Here is a 20111-nt window from a genome sequence, read left to right as displayed (position 1 = left end):
CATCGTGGCTTGAGCTGTGCGCACCGGTAGTGACCGCTGGGTTGGAGGTGGGAAGATGTTTCCAGGGAGGGGAGGGAATGCCCTGGGTGAAGTTACTTTGGCAGAGAGATCTTCACAGAATCATAGAACTGTCAGGGCTGGAAGGGACCTCATCTAGCTCCAGCCCCTCTGCCATGGGCACCTTGCTCTAGATCAGGTTGCTGATCACTCTTGAGCAATCCCAAGGCCTTTTCCTCTTCCCCCTGTGAAGATGTGGCTGCTGCCTTGCCCTGCTGTGGTTTGGAATCTGCAAAGCTCCCCGTTAGCATTTGTTACTGCAACACCCACCCAGGGTGGGGTCCATGCAGGGGCACTTTAACTGCACTCTGAGGAACCTGGATACCATCTGCTTGTGCTTCATGAAGAGCTGACCTTCCTGGTGAGAAAAGGAAAGGAGAGGAAAGCAGTTTCTTTGCTTTCTTTTGATGTGCAATTATTAGATCTGCTTCTCCAGTCCTGGGAAGAGCTGAGCCCCCCAGCTGCATCACCTCATCACACTTTGCTGTGTTTTTGGCAGGCTTAAAGCTGGGCATGGAGCAGGACACGTGGGTGATGATCTCTGAGCAAGGAGAAAGGCTGTACAAAATGATGTGCAAACAAGGGAACCTCATCAAGGACAGGAAGAGGAAATTAACCACTTTCCCCAAATGCTTTCTTGGAAGGTATTGTCTGCGTTTCTCAGCAGGACTTGTGGCCATTTCCAGCCTTCTTTGGGATTCTGGGCAAACCACACTTGGTTTGCAGTGCCTGCTGGCCCTGTCCCTGCCCTGGAGTTAGCCAAAATGTAAGTGGATCTGCCTGCAGCTCCTAGGTGTGTGCTCCTCTTCAGAGGAGCTTTATGGAAGGGACAAGGCTGCAGAATGCATCAAGGAAGAGTTCCTTGAGAGAAATAATGCAGTTTGGCTCTGAAATGTCTAGTTTAGAGCAGCAACATTTGCTTTGCTCCCCTTCATAACATCTCTGTGCCTAAAACTTTGTCCTTCTCTTGCCTGAATGCCAGGGATAAAGTTACTAAATAAAGCTTGAAATGCTGCCCCTCTTATCCAGAGGCTCTTCTTAATGGCACATTATGCCTGGGGCTGAAGGAGACTGGGTGCAAGAGAGAGAGAGCCAAAAAATGTCAATGTGACCAAACAGTTTAGGAGGCAGAGTCCTGACCACAAGGCAGCCAAGTGCTCTCCTGAACTCCCAGGACTCTCACACAGAGACCTTGTAGTGAAGATGCCACTGAGCTCCAAAGTGGAAGTGAAGCTTGGGAGATCCTCATCTGCTGTCAGAATGAGGCCAGGGTTAAGATTAGTGCCTGAGTCGTGCTTGAGTGCTGCTCCCTCTGTGAAGTCGATGGAAGCAGGTAAAGAATAGTGAGGAGCCGTGAGAGACTTGAAGCTGGCATCAAGCACCTGCTTTCCCCTGCTGGGCTTGGGGAGGACCCTTTTGAGGTGCACTTCTGCTGCCCCCTGGGTCACCAGGTAAGACCAACGTGACTATGCTAGTTTAGGAGCTCCCAGAGAAGATGGAAAGCCTTCACCACACGCAGGGTAGACTTCATGCAGGCCAAACCTCTGAGCAGAAAACAAAAAACCCTCTCCAGGGAAGCCAGAAGTACTTGTGGTGGAACAGTGGAGTTGAAATGAGTGGGGGTTTAAAGGTGGGGTGATGCTCTGAGGAGCATTAGGGCTCCAGAATCACTTCCTAGGTTAGAGAGAAACACAAGGAACTGAGAGGGGAACGCAGCAGCCCTGCTGGTCTGACATCTGAAGTCTGGGGCTTGTGTCTGCCTTTCTTCCAGTGAATTTGTGTCCTGGCTGCTGGAAATTGGAGAGATCCACAAGTCTGAAGAAGGAGTTCATCTTGGCCAAGCTTTGCTAGAGAATGGCATCATCCATCATGGTAAATGTAATGAGTTCTAACCCACTTGTTTGCAAGGTAATTGCTGTGATTGGAGCTGACTTAATTGAGTTTGGGGCAGAGGTGGACTTGCTCATGCAGGCTGGCTCAGGGGATCTGCTGCACCTCCTTGCAGGGACCTCGGGGGGCTGTGGCCCTCGTCTGGGAGAGGCTCCACTGATTCAGCCAGGTTACAGCTGTGCTCTGGGCATCACTCAGCAGTGCAAGCAGGGACCTGCAAAATACATTCTGGGGGCAGAGAAGGGGAGGGGGGACTGCTTGGAAGGCTTTAAGGCCAGGATGTGCAGGGGTTCACCTTCAGCTGAGGACTGTAAAAGAGAATGAGTCCCAGGAAGGTGCCTGCTCAGCTCTTGGGTGTTGCAAGTGCAGCTGGTGGAATCCTGCCTAGACCCAAGAGTTTAATCTTGGGAATTCCAAGGCCTTCTTTTCCCTGCATTGTATCCTTACTAAATTTCCTGTCTTGATGCTGAGACTTTCAACTACCTGCATGCAGCCCATCCTGGAGAGAGGCATCCCTGAAATGGTTCAGGGTTTGAGCTGAGGGGAAGGTTGGAGGTCATCTGCCTTGGCCAGATCAGCTCCTGGGCTCCGTCCCCTTTAGAAGGCACAGTCCAGCAGGACCAGATAAGCAAACTGGAGAGACTCCTGGTTTTGACAGTGTGTTTGGCTTGCAATAGCTGCAGCCCTGCAAAACACGAGTGGTGAAGCAGCTGCTGCTGCAGCTTAGGTGCAGGCTGGCAGCCCAGCTGCAGTCAGTGCCAGTGTGCATGTCAGTGCTGCTGGCCTTCAGCCACGGGGGCATTTCATACCCTCCAAGTTCTCTGCCACCACGTTTGCAGTGTCCTTGCCTGGGAGGAAAGCAGGAGGCTCAGAGTGTGCATTTCAAACCTGCACAGCAGGGGAGCAAGAGCATGGAGGCTGTTCATGTGGAGTTGTGCAGGCTTTGAGTAGCCAATGCCAGTCCCCAGCACTTGCCTCAGTGTCAGAAGCTCTTCTGTTTACTGCACACACTGCATTGTTTGCACTGGAATCATTCTGTTGCCAAAGATTCTTCCCCTCGTCCTGCAACTGATGTCCCAAATATAGCCCCAGACTTTCTCACCAGAGTTAAATGAAGTTAGTGTAATTTCATGAGATAAAAGGCTGATTATGCTGGAGCACAGAAATGTGAGAGCTGCTCCTTGGAATACTGCATCCAGCTGTGGCTCAGTGCAAACAGGATCCCTAAAATAAAGTTGAATGAACCATCTGTTCTGCCAGAGGGAGCAGGGCAGGGGGAAGCTGTGGCTGTCACACTGCAGATGTTGCAGAGGGCTTTGTCTCCCTCTGCTCACTCCCTGGCCTGGCTCTTGCTCTCTGTGCAAATCCACCTGTTGCCATTCCCTGGGGTCTGAATCATAGAACCATGGAATTGTTTGGGTTGGAAAAGACCTCTAAGGTCATCAACCCAACACCACCATAGCTATCAACCCATGTCCCCAAGTGCCATGGTCACACTTCTTGCACGCCTCCAAGGATGGTGACCCCACCACCCCCCTGGGCAGCCTGTGCCAGTGTCTTCCCCACCCTCACTGGGAAGAATTTCTTTCTAATCTCCAGTCTCAATCTCCCCTCTGCCAGCTCAAACCCATTGCCCCTTGTCCTACCACCACCAGCCCTTGTCAAAAGTCCCTCCCCACCTTTCTTGTAGCCCCCTTCAGGTCCTGGAAGGCTGCCAGAAATCCTTTCCTTTCTCTTCAACAGAAGGAATTTTTAATTGCAGAACTAGAGGATATCATTTTCCTCAGTTAAATGATCCCAACCCAGTAAAATGAAGCCAGGTCCTTGTTGTGGGCACTCTGTGTGAAGGTGTAGCAGTCTGTGTCTGATGTTTTGAGAAGCAATGATACGTGCAGGAGCCTGGGGGCTGTCCTGGGTAATCGCCTTGGCACGAGGCAGCAGTGCAAGCAGGCACCTGGAGCAGTGGCCTGGGCTCTGCTGTTCATGGATAAATCCATGCAGAGAAGTCCTCTTGCTCCTGCACAAGGCACTGCTGAAGCCCCTCTGTCAGCTTTGATGTGCAGCTGCCAGGTGATGTGTGGGGAGCCTGCAGGGCTGCGAGGGGCATGAGCAGCGATGCAGGCAGCAGCACTTCCCTGGAGCCAGTGCCTGACTGCATCCTGTGAGGAGGAGAAGGTGTGATGGGTTCATCCCTTGGAGGGGGAAGGCATGCACAGGAGAACTGCCTAAACCAGGACATGCTGTCAGGCCTCTGTGATTGATGAAGACATTACTGTAGCCTCCTCCTTTCAGCTGATGCCATGCAAATTGAGTTTCAGAACTGGAGCTTACATCTGCAAGCAAAGCAGTAATTAGTACAAGACAATTATCCTGGGGAGGTGCTAGTGCTGGCCTCAGCCTCCAGCTGAATCAGCTGCTTCCAGCAGGAGCTGCTGTAGGGCCATTCCCAGGAGAAGTTTGGGAGCTTCAAGTTAGGGTCTAGGATGGCTCTGGCTAGAAGAGACCTTTCAGATCATCCAGTCCAACCATTGCCCCAACACTGCCAGGTCACCACTGAGCCATGTCCCTCAGCACCACATCTCCACATTGTGAGGTCTGCTGCTGGGATCTTGTGGGATTCTGGGAAGCCACCCATTCAGATCCTTCTTCATGAGTTACGGGGAAATGGATTAACAGCACCTCCATAGTGTCCTCTCCTGGAGACCTTCAGCTGGCTTTGTGCAGAAGAAGGCATTCCTCTCCTCCCTGGGGCGAGGGTGGTCAATGTGTTGTGGAGGGTTGGTATCCTTACTGACTCCTCTGAGCTTGGCCTCAGCAGGAACCAGGAGGGAGGATGATGTGGAACACTGATGTGGCCAACTGCAGAGAAGTTCTGCTAGGCTGAGGAGCTTTGCAACAGGCTAGAAAGACTTGAGTGCCTCACTCTGCAGGCTCTCCTCTGCCTGCCTGTCCTTCTTACTCTTTGCCCCCTGGCCTGAACTTGTTTGCTTTCTTCTGGCCTCTCTGAACGTGGTGAGAAATCTTCTCAGCAGTGACACGAAGGAGCTCAGAGCTGATGAACTAATTAGCCTCCCTGCCCTTCCTGCCTGCTCTCTAATGGGCTGTTATTAGAAGGGATGGTGCTGGCTCTCTTCTCTCTGTGGAGCTGTGCCCCAGCAGTGCCTGATGAGGATGTTTGTGGCTCCAGTTACAGACAAGCACCAGTTCAAGCCCGAGCAGATGCTGTACAGGTTCCGATACGACGACGGCACGTACTACCCCCGCAGCGAGATGCAGGACGTCATCTCCAAGGTATGCACACGGCAGGAGGGGAAGGGCTGCCTGAGAACTACCTACAGTGCTCTGCTAGGGTAGGCTGCATCCCCTCACGCTGGCCTGGCTCTGCACTGATGGGAGCCAAGAGGAGCCTTCTGCTTGAGAGGGAAGGGTTTGGGCTCGTTGCACCCTGGAAATGCCAAAGTTTGCCAATTTTCTGCCCTTTGATGCTTTCAGTGCCTGTGCCTCCTGTTTCTGGGGGATTCTGGAGCTGCTGTTTCAGTCCATTGTGTTTTCCAATCCCTTTTAATAGATCTGAAACCCTAGGTCATGGAATCAGAGAATTGTCAGGGTTGGAAGGGACCTCAAGGCTCATCCAGTTCCAACCCCCTGCCCTGGGCAGGGACACCGCACACTGGATCAGGTTGCTCAGGGCCACATCCAGCCTGGCCTTCAACACCTCCAGGGATGAGGCTTCCACCAGATGGAAAATTGGAGTTAATTTTCTCTGGACTCTGTCTCCCATGAGTGCCTTAAGCAGGCAGAAGAGCCTTTGACTTGTGTTTTTATTGACTCCTTTTTCAAAGTGTATTTGTTGGTTATCCTCTGCAGCCAAGGTGCTGGTGCAGACACTCACAGGCAGAGGTCTTCCCTTGGTGTGTGGAGCAGCAGCCAGTGGCTGGGAAAACCTTAGCAGACAGGAGCCTTGCTTTGCCACCCAGCTGTTTTGCACTTCTCCAAGTGCTGTCCCTTGGGGATGTTTCGATGCTGCCTTCAAGCTAATCCTTGCTGCGTGTGGCTGTGATTGGACTGGGAATGTTTCCTCTCTCCTAAGCTGTTGGTCAGAGTTGTTATCTGGAAATGCTATGTTTTGGTATGTGAAGCAGATAGAAGTCTGAGCAAGCTGTCTCTGCTGCCTGATTTCAGTGCATTTCGAGCTTAGAGGCTCCCTTGCTGCGTCCCTGACGTGAAGCACACTAACCTCATCTTCCTCTCTCGCAGGGGGTGCGGCTGTACTGCCGCCTTCACAGCCTCTTTACCCCAGTAATCAGGTGAGTCCAGCTGGGACAGCCTCAGGGAAGCATTTGGGAGAGGGCTGTAATCTGCAGACCCTGTGTTTGGGTGTAGGAGCCTAACCCAGCCTTTCAAACAAGGCTGAAGGGCTGTCGGGACCAGAACTGCCACTGAATCATCGAGTGGCTGCAAGCTCTGCTCAGCCTGACCTTTGTCACAGCCTTTCAGAGCCTCCTGGCCCCTGCTGGCCATGCTGCTGTGGATACTGATACCCCTCTCTAGCACTCTTGCTTCATTTGGAGAGTCCAGCTGCCTTTGTACCCCAGTGCTGCTCTCAGCCAAGTGAGATCTGGGCAGCCTCCTCCCCGCTGCCTCCACGGGAAGGTTTCCTTTGCCTTTGGCCTCCGGAGGCAGCTTCTGAGCCCGTACCAACCACTCCAGCCATGCTTGCACTAACTTACCCAATACAAGATTTTGTTCTCTTAGGCTCTGCTGACTTCTGTTTGATTTTTGAAACTGTTGTGCTTTGAGCAGGGATAAGGATTACCACCTGAGAACCTACAAGTCGGTGGTGATGGCTAACAAGCTCATCGACTGGCTGATTGCCCAGGTGAGTGGGTGCCTGTGGGCTGCTCTGCACTCTGCATTTCAGCTCTGCCTTGAGAGGTGGTGATGTGCTGAGCAGAATGAGATGCAGGCACTTTGTGTGAGGGTTATTAGAGCAGCCTGTGCAAGCTGTAATCCTCTTAAAGCAGGGAAGGAGCAGAAATCAGCTGTCAGCTGCTCAGCCCCTTGGTGCTTATCTGCCTTATTTGCCATTGAACTTTGGATGTTCTAATGAGACTCAGCTTTGTGATCCAGCATTGTTCATGGCTTAACAGGACCTGGAGAGGCCCTGGAAATCTCTGTTACTATCGAGGTGGATAAGAGGCAGCAGCAAATTGCTGTCATTGGTTCTGCCTTGTTTTAAGTGAGCTCAGAACAAGCACAGCCTGTCCTGGCCACTCATGCAGCATGCACCAGGCTCAGAGCAGTTAAACACCTTGACAGTGGTGGCTTCTGGTATGGAGAAAGCAGTGCTGCTGAAACAGTGATGTAGTTATTTGTAACTAGAAAGAGGTGTAGCAGAGAGAGGTCTTTTTCCAACCCAAACTGTTCCATAATCCTGTGATAAACATGGATATCCCCTTCTGGTTTATGCAGTTGATAGGACAAGAGGAAACAGCCTCAAGTGGCACCAGGGGAGGCTTAGGTTGGACATCAGGAACAATTTCTTCCCTGAAAGGTTTGTCAAGGCCTGGCCCAGGCTGCCCAGAGCAGGGGTGGAGTCCCCATGCCTGGAGGGGTTTCAAAGCCCTGGAGCTGTGGTGCTGAGGGCCATGGGCTGGTGATGCCCTGGCAGTGCTGGGTGAGGGGTAGGACTGGATGACCTTGGAGGTCTCTTCCAACCAAAAATCACTGTTTAGTCCTCTCTGTGGTTATAGATGGATATAAAAGTGGCCTTGGTAAATATAATCTCCATCCATTGCCAGCCCTGAGAGGTTGCACCACTGTGCACAGAATCCATTCTGCTGCTCTGCAGGGGACATTAACCAAATCTGCTCTGTTTTTACCCAGGGGGATTGCCGGACGAGGGAGGAAGCAATGATATTTGGGGTGGCTCTCTGTGATAATGGCTTCATGCACCACGGTGAGTAAGTCCTTTCTGCTGCTTAATGCTCTCTGCATGGCTGGGAGGAAATGTGGGAGCTGGCAAAGCTCTCATGGGAATGACTCTCAGGGAGTTGTTTCCTTGTGCTGCTGAGGAGCCCCAGGCTGGAGTCTGCGAGAAGGGAGGGAACCCAACTGCATCCTCTGCAAATTGGTTCAGCTTTGTGGCATGTCCTGGGGAGCTGACCCTCACAGGCATTGGAGGGGAGCAGCTTCATTGGCCCCTTGGGAAGACATGAGGCAGGTAAAGCAGGTTTGCAGAGGTGAGAGGATAAAGCTGAGGCAATCTGTGGGGCAGAAAGGAGGTTTTGGAGTGGTGAAGAGAGGCTGAAGGAGCATGGCTTTCAGAAGTGAGTGGTGAGAAAGGCAGCAAGTGGCAGGGAGGAAAAGGAGAGAATCCTCCTGACAGCAGCAAAGGAAGAAGGAAGGGCAGAGATGTGTGCAGTGCCAGAAAGGAGGTGAACAAGGGCATGTTGAACCCCTTCAGAGGGCAGATTTCAGGGGAAGGGTGGAAGCAGCAGGTCACTCCCTGCACTGGAAGAGGGAGAGAGGATTTCCTCAGCACCTTCTGTAGAGAAGGAGGGAGAATCGTTCCTCCCTGGCACTGTCCATTCTTTGCCCTTGGCCATGCAAACTGCATCCCTTTGCTGTCTAGTTGCTTCCACATCCTCACCTAGCCCATTCCTAACAGTGACCCTGGCATGCCTCACCTCCTGGAGAGGTCCATGGCTTGCTGGGAAGCATCCCCAGCAGCTGGGAGCCCAGCAGAACTTCTCCAAACCAGGTTGTGAAGTCCTTTTTAGGAGAAACTCTCCTGTTTGGCATCTTCCCTGGAAACCTTTTCAGGCTCAGCTTGGTGGAATCCAGATGCTGTAACTGAAAGTGATCTCAGTGACACTTGCCTGTGATGGTTGGTTGTGGTGGGAAGCAGGAGTGACACACTGAGGCTGCCGTGGGTGCAGTGGTTTGTGGCTCCCAGAAGACACACTACTGGCAAGAGAGAGGCTGAGGCTGAGTGGTTTGTGTCCCACAGTGCTGGAGAAAAGCGAGTTTAAGGACGAGCCTCTGCTGTTCCGCTTCTACGCGGACGAGGAGATGGAAGGGTCCAACATGAAGCACAGGCTGATGAAACACGATCTGAAGGTGGTGGAGAATGTCATAGCCAAGTCCTTACTGGTGAGTGAAGCAGTGGTGGTTGTGTGCTTTGGGTGGGAAAAAAGGGTTGAGCACCAGGGCACGAGCACTGAGAGCTGCTAGCCGGTGGGGCAGTGCTGCAGCTCTTCTCTGAGCAGTCTGCAACCACTGTCTCTTCCAGATCAAATGTAATGAAGGCACCTATGGCTTTGGTCTGGAAGATAAAAACAAAGTGCCCATCATTAAAGTGGTGGAGAAAGGATCCAGCGCTGAGGTAAATCCCCTTCCCTGCTCTATCTGGCAGAGGAGCACTCGGTGCCAGTGGCTGTAGGAGGCCAGCAGAGCCAGGGCCGGTGCTGTTTTGCAGATGGCAGGCTTGGAGGTTGGGAGGAAGATCTTCGCCATCAACGGCGACCTGGTGTTCCTGCGGCCCTTCGGGGAGGTGGATTGCTTCCTGAGAGCCCTGCTGAGCAGCAGGCAGCCCCTCCGCGTCCTCGTCAGCACCAAGCCGAGAGAGTGAGTCCTCAGCAGCACTGCTGCAAGCCACAGCCCGGCTGCAGCGGGCAGGAGCAGGGGAGCTTCACCGGCACCGCTGGCAGCTCCTTCCGCCCCGGCAGCTCAGCTGGCTTGAAGTCAAGCGGCTTGAGCTGCTTTGGTTTAGCTTCGTGGCACTTGGCAGTCAGCAAAAGCAAACCCCAAGTGCTGCAGACCAGCAGCTCTGCCACTTGCAGCACCTGCAGGAGCTGCAGGCAGGAGGGAAGCTCCCCCTCACTGCAGGGCCACTTTTGTTCACTCCTCCCTCCCTGTGTTTATTAAGCAAGTTCTCCTGGGGGTGAGCTGCTCCTGGGGCAGAAGCTGGATGCTGTGCTCTGGTGGGACCCTCGCTGTGTGCTGAGCCAGTGAGGAGCTCCCAGCTGTGCCTGACAGAAGCAGCTCTGGGCACAGACTGGAGCATTTTCTCTGGGATGCAGTTTCTGTTACCTGAAAGAAATACCAAGTGAAGCTGAAGGACTTCAGTGAGCATGTGAATGAGCAGAGGGCTGCCAACAAAGTGCAGGTGGCACTGGTTTAGAGATGCCAAAGCATGAAGAGGGTAAGAAGCAGGGCCCAGGAGTAATTTTGATCCAGTTTGCAGGTAAGAAGGAGCTGTCCTCTGGTAGCACACAGGAAGCAGAGAGCCTTGGAAATGGCTCTGGTTCAGTGATGGACTGGAGATGTGTCTCTCCTGTTAATAACTAAAGGTGTCCTGAGAAATGCTGTGGCACCCAAGAGCGAAAGAGAGCAAAGAAATGTGGCCCAAAGATGCTATCTGGGCTGGTACTCAAAACCCCCCCAACAACCCAAGCAAACAAGACCAGCAGCAAAGTGCCCCCAGGGCAGTAGCTGACAGTCTTGCAGCAAGCACAGAAGGTGTCTCTTAGCTCCCCAGGCTGTGACCTCTTGGCTGAGGCACTTGCAGCCTTCCCAGAGCTGGCTGTGCCGGAGAGCTCACCCCAGTGCCACTTTGGTGGTCAGCAGCTGGGATTTCCCTGCCTCTTGCCTTCCTCTTCTTCTGGTGCCTCGGCTTGCTCCCGTGTCTGCTGTCAGTGGTGCAGTGCAGGAGCAGGAATGCTGCTGAACCTCAGACTGTGAACTGACTGCAGCTGTGCAGTTTGGCACCCTTCTGACTGACTTATTGCTGCCCACTTCTGTCTTGAATAACCAAGTGCTGCCTTTTGCTTTGCTGATGGAACCTTTGCTTGTATCAGGACAGTGAAGATTCCTGACTCTGCAGATGGCCTTGGATTCCAGATCCGGGGCTTTGGCCCGTCCGTGGTTCATGCTGTTGGGAGAGGTAAGCCAGGAGAGCTGCTGGGGTGCTGGTGAATATTTGCCATCTAAGTCATGTGGCTGAGAGAAATCAACATTAGGTTCAGTGATTCAGCTCAGATCCCCGCCAAGGGAACAGAGAGCAGTCAACAGAGCCGTTCTGTGGGACTTGGTACACTTGGGACAGATTTTCCTGGGCTTAGAATTGCCTTTACATGAATGTAGGAAAGGGAAGTTCAGCTGTGTGCTGCTTACAGCCTCAGGGACAGCTGATGGATCAAATGGTGGTCTCCAGTGGGTGGGTGCTGGGAGCCAGTCAGTGTTGATTTGGGGGGGAGCCACCTGGGGCTGCAGTGCTTTGGAAGCTGCTCACACCAAATGCACTTATTCCAACTCAGTGGTGCTGCTGAACTGCTCTCAGTGGTTGCAGATGTTCCCACACTGTTTTGGCCAGTTGGTGCTGTGGCTGACACATGCTGCCATCCTCAACTCAGTATCTCCTTAGCAGGGCCTGCTGTGACAGGACAAGGGGTGAAGAGATTTGGACTGGAGAGAAGTTTTGTACCACAGTGCTGGGGAGACCCTGCTCCCAGTTTCCCAGAGGTCAGGTCAGGTTCTCTGGGGCTCTGAGCAAGCTGCTGCAGTTGCAGATGTCCCTGCTGGCTGCAGGGGGCTTGCACTGGGTGCCTTGGAAGGCCCCTTCCCACCCAGAGCAGTCTGATTCTTGACTGGTGCACTGGCAATAAACAAAGCTGAAAAGCTCTTCGATGCTGTTGCCAAGGAGGAGCCAACCAGGACAGTGTTTTCAGCTGCTGTGGGGCAACTGGGTCCTTGTTCCTCCCCCCTCCCTTTGAGGCATTTCAAGTGCCCTGATGTGCTGCAGCCAGATTTGAGCAGAGCTCGAGGACTTGTTTTCTCCTAGGCTGTGGTGCCAGAAATGAGATTTCCAAGGGAAAGTCTGTCCTGAAGAGCAGGCAGTTGGGCTGATGTGATAATTATTTCTGCACCTGGATCTCAGCTCTGCTGCCTTTCCTTTCTCATTAGGCACACACTTCAGCCAGCCAGCCACAGCACGATGGAGCTGCTGGCTTGTGGGGTTGCTAAAGCTGGCAGGTCTGAAGCATATGCTTAAATACTTTGCTGAATTGGGAGCTTGGGTATTTGAGGAGCTGGGCTTCATGAGCCTTAATAAGGCCTCTTTCTATGTCTAGTTTTAAATCCTCTTTGTTTGGGGGGGTGGGATTGCAGTGGTTGGTGCCATTGCCACAGACTGCTTTTGATATTAGATTTAAAATGCAGCTGTCAGCTGAGCTGGTGGTACCCAAGGAGAGGAGAATCCAGGAGTGTTCCTTACCTTTTTCCCAAGGTGGCTGTCCCACTGTGAAAGTAAATCACTGAGCCATATATTTCATGTTGCTCAAAGAGAGTGTTTGGGGGTTTGCTTCCCTCCCCACCATCACTGAATCTGAGATCCCCTTCATGATTAGCTCTGAGTTCTTTGCTGAAAGCTGAGGCACTGCACTAACTGAGTTGGTGAAAGGATTGAAATAAGAACAAGAGCCCTGGAAGTGCCTCTGGGTTTGGATACTTCACTTACTACTTAACAAGGACCTCTGGTGTGCTCCGATGCTTCATGAGGAGTTGTCAGGAAGCTTTTATTCTGAGAGGCATCTGAAGTAGTCAAGAAACTCATCAGCTTGGGGTGTGTAAAAGTGGCCTTAGGTGTAAGTGGTGAGTTTCAAGCTCTTGTTGTCCTTTTCTTTGAGACAGACTCTCCCCATTTTCAGATTCCCAATCCACATTTGTGTGACAAAACATCCTTTGGAGAGCCGGGTGGGGGCTGGTCTCTTCTCACTGCAGCAAGTGGCAGGACAAGGGGGAAAGAGCCTCAGGTTGTGCAGGGGAGGTTCAGGTTGGAGATTAGGAAAAATGTCTTCCCAGCAAGGGCTCTCAGGCACTGGCACAGGCTGCTCGGGGGGGTGCTGGAGTCTGCATCCCTGGAGGGGTCTAAAGGACCTGTGGCTGTGGTGCTGATGGACAGGGTGCAGTGGCTTAGCAGCCCAGGTGGGACTGCGAGCTCTGGGTGAGCTGCTGATGATCGCAAAGGTCTCTTCCAACCTCAGCAGCTCTGTGGCTCTGTCAGTGGCCTGGTCTGGTCTCCTCTTATGGACCATCTCCCGGGGAACAGCTGCAGGAGCGCCCCGTGGCCAGGGCCAGGGTGTAAGCATCGGAGAGAGCAGAGCCTGCTTAAACGAATGAGGCTTTGGGGGTGTGAGCTGCAAGGGACATGCTCAGGGGAAGAGATCTGTGAACTCTGGGGATTTTTTTAACAGGAACAGTGGCAGCTGCAGCAGGTCTCCACCCCGGGCAGTGCATAATCAAAGTGAATGGCATCAACGTCAGCAAAGAGACCCACGCCAGCGTCATCGCCCACGTCACTGCCTGCAGGAAGTACCGGCGCCCCATGCAGGTACTCTGCCCTCCTGCCCTGGCACACCTCTGCTGAAGCCTTTGGCTTTGGCCACCGTGAGCAGCCTGGTGTGTGTATCCCTGCCCACGTCTCCCCTGTGCTCAGGTGGGCTGAGGGGCAGGAGTGGTGAGCCCAAGGGAGGGGAAGGCAGCTGAGCAGTGGGGGCTGCTGGAGGTGTTGCTGGTGCTCAGGGTTAGCTTCTGCTTTGCAGGGAATCCCAGCCTGTGGCTGGTTTTGTTTTCACATGGTGTTTTGAAAGGGATCCTGCAGGTGTTTGTGCAGTTGGGAGCTGAAAGCCCTGGGAGCTGTGCTCCCCTCGGGGTGCAGAGGGGTTCATGCAGCTCACTGCCTGCCGAGCAGCAGCGGAGTGCAATGCACAAAGCTTCTCCCAGAGCCTGTAACACCTCAGCACCTAGAGAGCAGAGTGCACCTGCAGCATCCGCCACAGCCTCTGTCCTCTCTTTGCATTCCAGCCCTGGAGCAAGCATGCAGCCAAGGACTCAGCATTGCCTTTTTGTTTTGATGTAAGCCTGCAGGTTTTGTTCCTTCTTCACCTGCAGGTTTTGTTCCTTCTTCACCTGCAGGTTTTGTTCCTTCTTCACCTGCAGGTTTTGTTCCTTCTTCACCTGCAGGTTTTGTTCCTTCTTCACCTGCAGGTTTTGTTCCCTTCCTCACATTAGCACAGGAGAAAATCTCAGGCTTGCAAGACACAAACAGGAGGAAGCAGCCCCGAAGCAGCTGCCTTCTCTAGTGTAATTTTTCCAACTCCCTGCAATTTTTCCATAAGCTGTGAGCCAGTATTAATTAAACTCCTCAAGCTGCACCAGTGCACATTAATTGAGAAGAAGAATGCAATTAGAATGAAGAGTGAACTCCTTCTCCCACACCTACTGCACAGATAGGAGACAAGAATGATAAGTAAGAGTTAGCTGCAGCTGTGTCATGCAGACAGTCCCTCTGGAGATGTGTGGCCAGATGTTGGTGTTTAGCACAGAGCTGAGGTGGTTCAATTCCATGTCAAGGTCAGGCTCACCTATTCTTTAGAGGAGGATGCACTCCAGTGAGCAGTGGGGCTCTGTGCACCAGCAACTGCCTCAAATCAGAGAGAAGTTGAATTCTTTATGGCAGATGTGTTGGAACAGGCTGCCCAGGGAGCTGCTGGTGGAGTCCCCATCCCTGGAGGTGTTTCAGAGCTGTGTGGATGTGGTGCTTGGGGCAATGGTTTAGTGGTGGACTTGGCAGAGCAGGGTTAATGGTTGGGCTTGGTCTGGAAGGTCTCCCAGAAATGATTGAGATTCTCTGTGTGTAAGTGTGGCGCTCCTGTGGTGCTCAGGGGCCTCCAGAGAGGGCTGGTTCGTGCTGGCTGGCAGAAGTGCCCTGACAAGCAGCGCTGCTCTGTTTGCTAATCCACTTGTGTAGTGTGGGGGAGTCCTGAGCTGGTTTTCCTACACACAGTATTTATTTCAGTCCTTCAGGAGCTGGTCGTAATTCAGCAGCTCAGGGATCCCTGGAATCCCCCAGGCTGACAAGCAGAACTTAATTGAGGCTGTAGTGCTCTGCAGTGTGAGGGCAGAGCTGTATGGGCTGAAGCGAGGGCAGCAGCCCCCCTGGAGTGCAGACAGCTCCAGTTTCATTTCCTGTTCAGGAACCTGGGGGCTCATTGCTGGGAGGGTGGCTGTGGGTTTCTCCTGGTTTGTGAGCAGAGTTCATTAGTTTGCCTTCCAATGATCCCAACGTTGCAGGCTCCTGGGGCTGGCAGATGTGCAGTTGAGAGGGGAATCTTTTCCTGGGAGTTCCACTTCTCAGGGGGAGGACTTTTCCTGCTTGCCTGATGTGTGAAGCTCATTGCAGAGTCTCTGCTGGGCAATGTTTGTGTTCCCTCTGCATTGCCTGGATAAATAACACTGAAAGCAGCTTTTACTGGGGATGGCAATTCCCTTGCAGGGGCACTAATCCTGGTGTGACAGGTTTGTGCCTCTCCAGTGCTTTTGGAGAGCAAACCATACTGCAACCCAGCTTCTGCCTTTGGAAACAGAGGCTTCCAGCTGAAGCAGTTACTGCTTCCAGGAGGCTAGATGAAGCTCAAACAACGAGGGAACCCTCTGAGGAGCAAAGCCCTGGGGCTGTTGAGCCTGGAGAAGAGCAGCCCCAGAGGGCATCTGATCAATGTTCAGCAAGAGCTAAAGTGTGGAGGGCAAGAGGCTGGGGCCAGACTCTTTCCAGGGAAGCTAATAACAACCAGGGAATTAAAGCAGTATTCAGTGGTGGGGTGCAGTGCAGGAAGCTGCTCTCAGAGGCTCTCACAAAGCTGCTCCTAGCTGCCTTTGCTGCTGTCTTTCAGCAAGATTCTATCCAGTGGGTTTACAACAGCATTGAGAGTGCGCAGGAAGATCTTCAGAAAGCCTCCAGCAAGCCCTCTGGAGACGATGGAGGAGATGCCTTTGACTGCAAAGTGGAAGGTTTGTGCTGCCTGCTGTGCTTTTGTTGGTGCAGGAGCAGGGAAAACAGAGGCAGGGTTTTGTTTCCAGAGGGGAAGCTGCCAGCAGAGCATGAGATGCTTTTTACACCAGGATTTGCTTCCAAAGGTGTGCATCCAGCATGCTGCTCTCTGGTTCTATTTCCCATCAGAGGAAAAAAGCTTCCCTGCACACTTTAGGGGAAGGCTGATCATTTCTGAGTCCCAGGACACAGAATCCTAGGCATTACCTGAGTTGTGTCACCACTGGCAGCCACTGAAGGCTCAGAAAGTCGCTGCTGGAGGAGCTCTGCCAAGTCAGCTCTCCTTCAGGCGGTCTTCAGGGCAGTTAATAATCTGCATCCCTGTGCATCCTGGTGGTTAGAGACAGTTCCCATGTGAGCTGCAGCTGTGTTCTCTGGGCAGATGCTGCTGCTGTGGTTGCCTTTCAGTGCTGACACTTCCCATGGTCACTTTCTTCTAGTTTGTTTACTTCTCGGTTTTCCTTTTTCTGTTGCTCTTTGTCTCTGGATTGTAAAGGAAATTGAGTGAGTCCCCCCCGCTGCCTGCAAAGGGAGGCTGCTGTGCCTGCCCATGCCGCTGCACCAAGCCACTGCTTGAGCACCCATACCCCTGCTGGGGGGTCTGGGTTTCCAACCATTCAGCTGGGGGTGGGGCTGAATGTTTGCACATGGAATGATCACAGCATTCCTCTTTCCAGACCTGTGTCCTGCTGAGTTTGCTTAATGGCCAACCCTCCTCACCTGAGCTCTGTTTAGTCTGACGATCCCGATCCTGTTATTGATGTACACTGATGGTGATCCTGATACTCTCTGCTCTGATTCTCTTCATTCCAGAGGTAATTGACAAGTTTAACACCATGGCAATAATTGATGGGAAGAAAGACCACGTGAGCCTGACTGTGGACAACGTTCACCTGGAGTATGGGGTGGTCTATGAGTATGACAGCACAGCTGGCATCAAGTGCCACGTACTGGAGAAGATGATTGAACCAAAGGGGTTCTTCAGCTTGACTGCAAAGGTGTGAAGCCATTTTCCTGTCTAGTAACTCTCTGATCAGCAGCAATGGAGCAGCAGGACAGGCTGGGAGAGCTGGGGCTCTTGAGCCTGGAGAAGAGAAGGTTCCAAGGAGACCTCAGAGCAGCCTTCCAGTACCTGAAGGGGCTACAGGAAAGCTGGGGAGGGACTTTTGACAAGGGCTGGGAGTGTGAGAGGATGAGGGGCAACGGCTTTGAGCTAGGAGAGGGCAGGTTTAGACTGGAAATGAGGAAGAAGCTCTTGCCAGTGAGGGTGGGGAGACACTGGAACAGGCTGCCCAGGGAGGCTGTGCATGCCCCCTCCCTGGAGGTGTTCAAGGGCAGCCTAGATGAGGCTTTGGGCAACCAAGTCAGATTGAGAGGTGTCCCTGCCCATGGCAGGGGCATTAGAGTAGGTGATCTCCAAGGTCCCTTCCAGCCTGAGCCATTCTAGGATTCTATGCCTGGTTTTGTTGGGTTTTCTACCCTTTCTGGTGCTGTTCCCACTGCAGCAAACTGTCAGGCTTGGGGCTGTACAGCTTCTTCTGGTTCCCAGTTCCTGTTTACTTCTGCAGCACACTCAAGAGGCCAGCACTCCCTTCTCTTGTGTGCCTTCTCAGGCTGTTAGCATCACTTACTCTGCCAGAGCAAAGTTTTGCTACCAGCAATGAATTAATTCATCAGCTTTGCAGCAGCCAATGCATTGCAGAGGAGCTGTGGTGGCTACATTAGTAGGATATTAGTAGTGAATCCATTATCAGTGCCATGAGAAGGCAAATAGAAGTACTTATTATGGGTATAAATTATGCAGAGGATAGATTTAAGGATGCCTCTTGGCTTCCCAAGTTCCATCAGCTGTTGTTAGGCTGCAGGGTCTGTAATGGTAGAAGGCAGCTGGCTGCCAGGCTCTACAGCTCCAGTGATAAGGGCTGATGAGTGAGGGGTCAGCTTGGCCATCTTACCACCTCCTGCTCCTGCTTTTATTGTCTAGATTCTGGAAGCCCTGGCAAAAAGTGATGAATGCTTTGTGCAGAGCTGCACCAGTCTGAATTGCCTGCATGAGGTGATCCCCACTGAGCTGCAGAGCAAGTTCAGTGTCATCAGCAGTGAGAAGATTGAGCACATCCACCGCAGGATCTCCAGCTACAAAAAGGTATGGCCAGCAGCTCCTCAGACCTGCCTCTGGGGGAAGGCCAGGGGAAGTGGCACAGCCCAAGGATCACAGGATGGCAGGGCTTGGAAGGGACCTCTGGAGATCATCAAGTCCAACCCCCCTGCCAGAGCAGGACCGTAGAGTCCAGCACAGGTCACACAGGAACACATCCAGACAGGGCTGGGAAGGCTCCAGAGAAGGAGACTCCACAACCCCTCTGGGCAGCCTCTTCCAGTGCTCTGGGACCCTCCCAGTGAAGAAGTTCCTCCTCACGTTGAGGTAGAACCTCCTGTGCTGGAGTTGATATCCATTGCCCCTTGCCCAGTGGCTGTTGCAGGGGCAGAGCTGGCTGGCACCTCAGCTGCTCTGAGCTGTGAGTGCCTGCAGTGAGCAATGGCACCAATTGTTTTCAGGCTGCCCTTTATTGTCCCCTTTTCAGCCCCTTCTGTGTGCAGTTGCAGACACAATCCTGCATGCTTCCCACACTGGGCCTAGCATCCTTCCAAATGCCTCACACCAGTGCTCTGGGGAGCCTGCAGATGTTCACCAGCAGTGAAGCAACAACAGCAGAGTTGTTTGTCCTTCTAATGCATCTCAGTTTTAAATAGCAAATGGTTACCCTTTGATTCAGCTGCTCTGCTCTCCAGGTTGCAGGAGTTTGCTTTCTGGCCTGACTGTTAATGGCCACAGCTCTGTAAAGGGTTAGGCTGACTTGGCTTAAAACATTATAGCATGGAAACAAGGAGAGGGTGCTGACTTCCATGCACTCAAGATGTGAATTAATGAGATGGGAATGAGGTCATGACTTGCAGTGAGACCTCTGCTTGCTCTCAGGGAGTGGGAATCAACCACTTGCCAGTTGGTTAAAGCAAACTGATTTTCTCATCCTGGCTTCTTGGTTTCTCTCCCATCCAAACTAATTCTTAGGAGCTTGGAACTGGTTTGGAACCAGAGCCAAACTGCCTTGCCTGATCCTGTAGGGCATCTAAGCTGTGGCGTTCACAAACTGGTTTGTTCTGGGAGGTAATATGCAAGAAACTGAAAAGAGGAAGAGGAGGTCATTCTGCCCCTGTACACTGCACTGGTTAGGCTGCACCTCGAGTCCTGTGTCCAGTTCTGGGCCCCTCAGTTTAGGAAGGAGGTTGACTTGCTGGAAGGTGTCCAGAGAAGGGCAACAAAGTTGGTGAGGGGCTTGGAACACAGCCCTGTGAGGAGAGGCTGAGGGAGCTGGGGTTGCTTAGCCTGGAGAAGAGGAGACTCAGGGGTGACCTTATTGCTCTCTACAACTACCTGAAGGGAGGTTGTAGTGAGGCAGAGGTTGGTCTCTTCTCCCAGGCAACCAGTACCAGAACAAGAGGACACAGTCTCAGGCTGCATCAGGGGAGGTTTAGACTGGAGGTTAGGAGGAAGTTTTACACAGAGAGTGATTGCCCACTGGAATGGGCTGCCTGAGGAGGTGGTGGGGTCACCGACGCTGGGGGTGTTCAGGGCGAGGCTTGACAGGATGCTTGGTGCCATGGTTTAGTTGATTGGGTAGTGTTGGATGATAGGTTGGACATGATGATCTCGAAGGTCTCTTCCAACCTGGTTAATTCTATTCTATTCAATTCTATTCAAAAGTTTCACACAGGTCTGGAGGTTGAGAAGGAGCAGCTCAACTCTGGTTTTCCAAAGGACAAGGAGGGAAGCCTTCAAGGAAAACCTGCAGCTTCTGCAGGATGAAGGCCAAGAAGTGGCTTTCCAAAGACTTCTCAGGGTGCTGTCTGGCAGGAGATGGAATAAACTGGGGAGCTGAGTGCAGAGTCAAGAGGATTCTGGTGCTGCATTACCAAACATCCCTTCTCTCTTGCCTGCCTGGATTGGAAACCTCCATCTGTTCAGATGGATTCAATATCAAAATAGCTCATCTTGAACCCCAAATTCCTCACTTTCTAACATGAATAATGTATTAACATGAATAACATCCAGTGAGCTGTTGAGTTTGAGTAACACCTGGGTGGGTTACACCTCTCCTGCAGCCGAAACACCCGAGCACGGCGTGCAGGGAGCGGAGGAAGAGCCTCGGGGAGGTGGTTGCAGTGCTCTGCTGTCTGGGAGCAGATCTTGCTGATACAAACTGCACTCCCA

General features: G+C 52.6%; 1 protein-coding gene across 1 annotated transcript in view; it reads left to right on the top strand.

Annotated features, from left to right (window-relative positions):
* Positions 1–20111, top strand: part of PREX2 (phosphatidylinositol-3,4,5-trisphosphate dependent Rac exchange factor 2) — a 91594-nt gene that overhangs the window by 38222 nt on the left and 33261 nt on the right. The window contains exons 10-23 of the mRNA XM_054178955.1: positions 557–701; positions 1829–1929; positions 5135–5238; positions 6205–6254; positions 6751–6826; positions 7834–7906; positions 8960–9102; positions 9242–9334; positions 9428–9576; positions 10809–10894; positions 13203–13339; positions 15681–15798; positions 16652–16836; positions 17823–17984. Coding sequence (XP_054034930.1) covers positions 557–701; positions 1829–1929; positions 5135–5238; positions 6205–6254; positions 6751–6826; positions 7834–7906; positions 8960–9102; positions 9242–9334; positions 9428–9576; positions 10809–10894; positions 13203–13339; positions 15681–15798; positions 16652–16836; positions 17823–17984 — 1622 coding nt within the window. The remainder of the gene's footprint in view (positions 1–556; positions 702–1828; positions 1930–5134; positions 5239–6204; positions 6255–6750; positions 6827–7833; positions 7907–8959; positions 9103–9241; positions 9335–9427; positions 9577–10808; positions 10895–13202; positions 13340–15680; positions 15799–16651; positions 16837–17822; positions 17985–20111) is intronic.

The sequence above is a fragment of the Dryobates pubescens genome, chromosome 3 (genome assembly GCF_014839835.1).
Source record: "Dryobates pubescens isolate bDryPub1 chromosome 3, bDryPub1.pri, whole genome shotgun sequence".
Lineage (NCBI taxonomy): Eukaryota > Metazoa > Chordata > Aves > Piciformes > Picidae > Dryobates > Dryobates pubescens.
The sequence above is the reverse complement of the archived record's forward strand: the minus strand, read 5'-3'. Positions and strand labels throughout refer to the sequence as shown.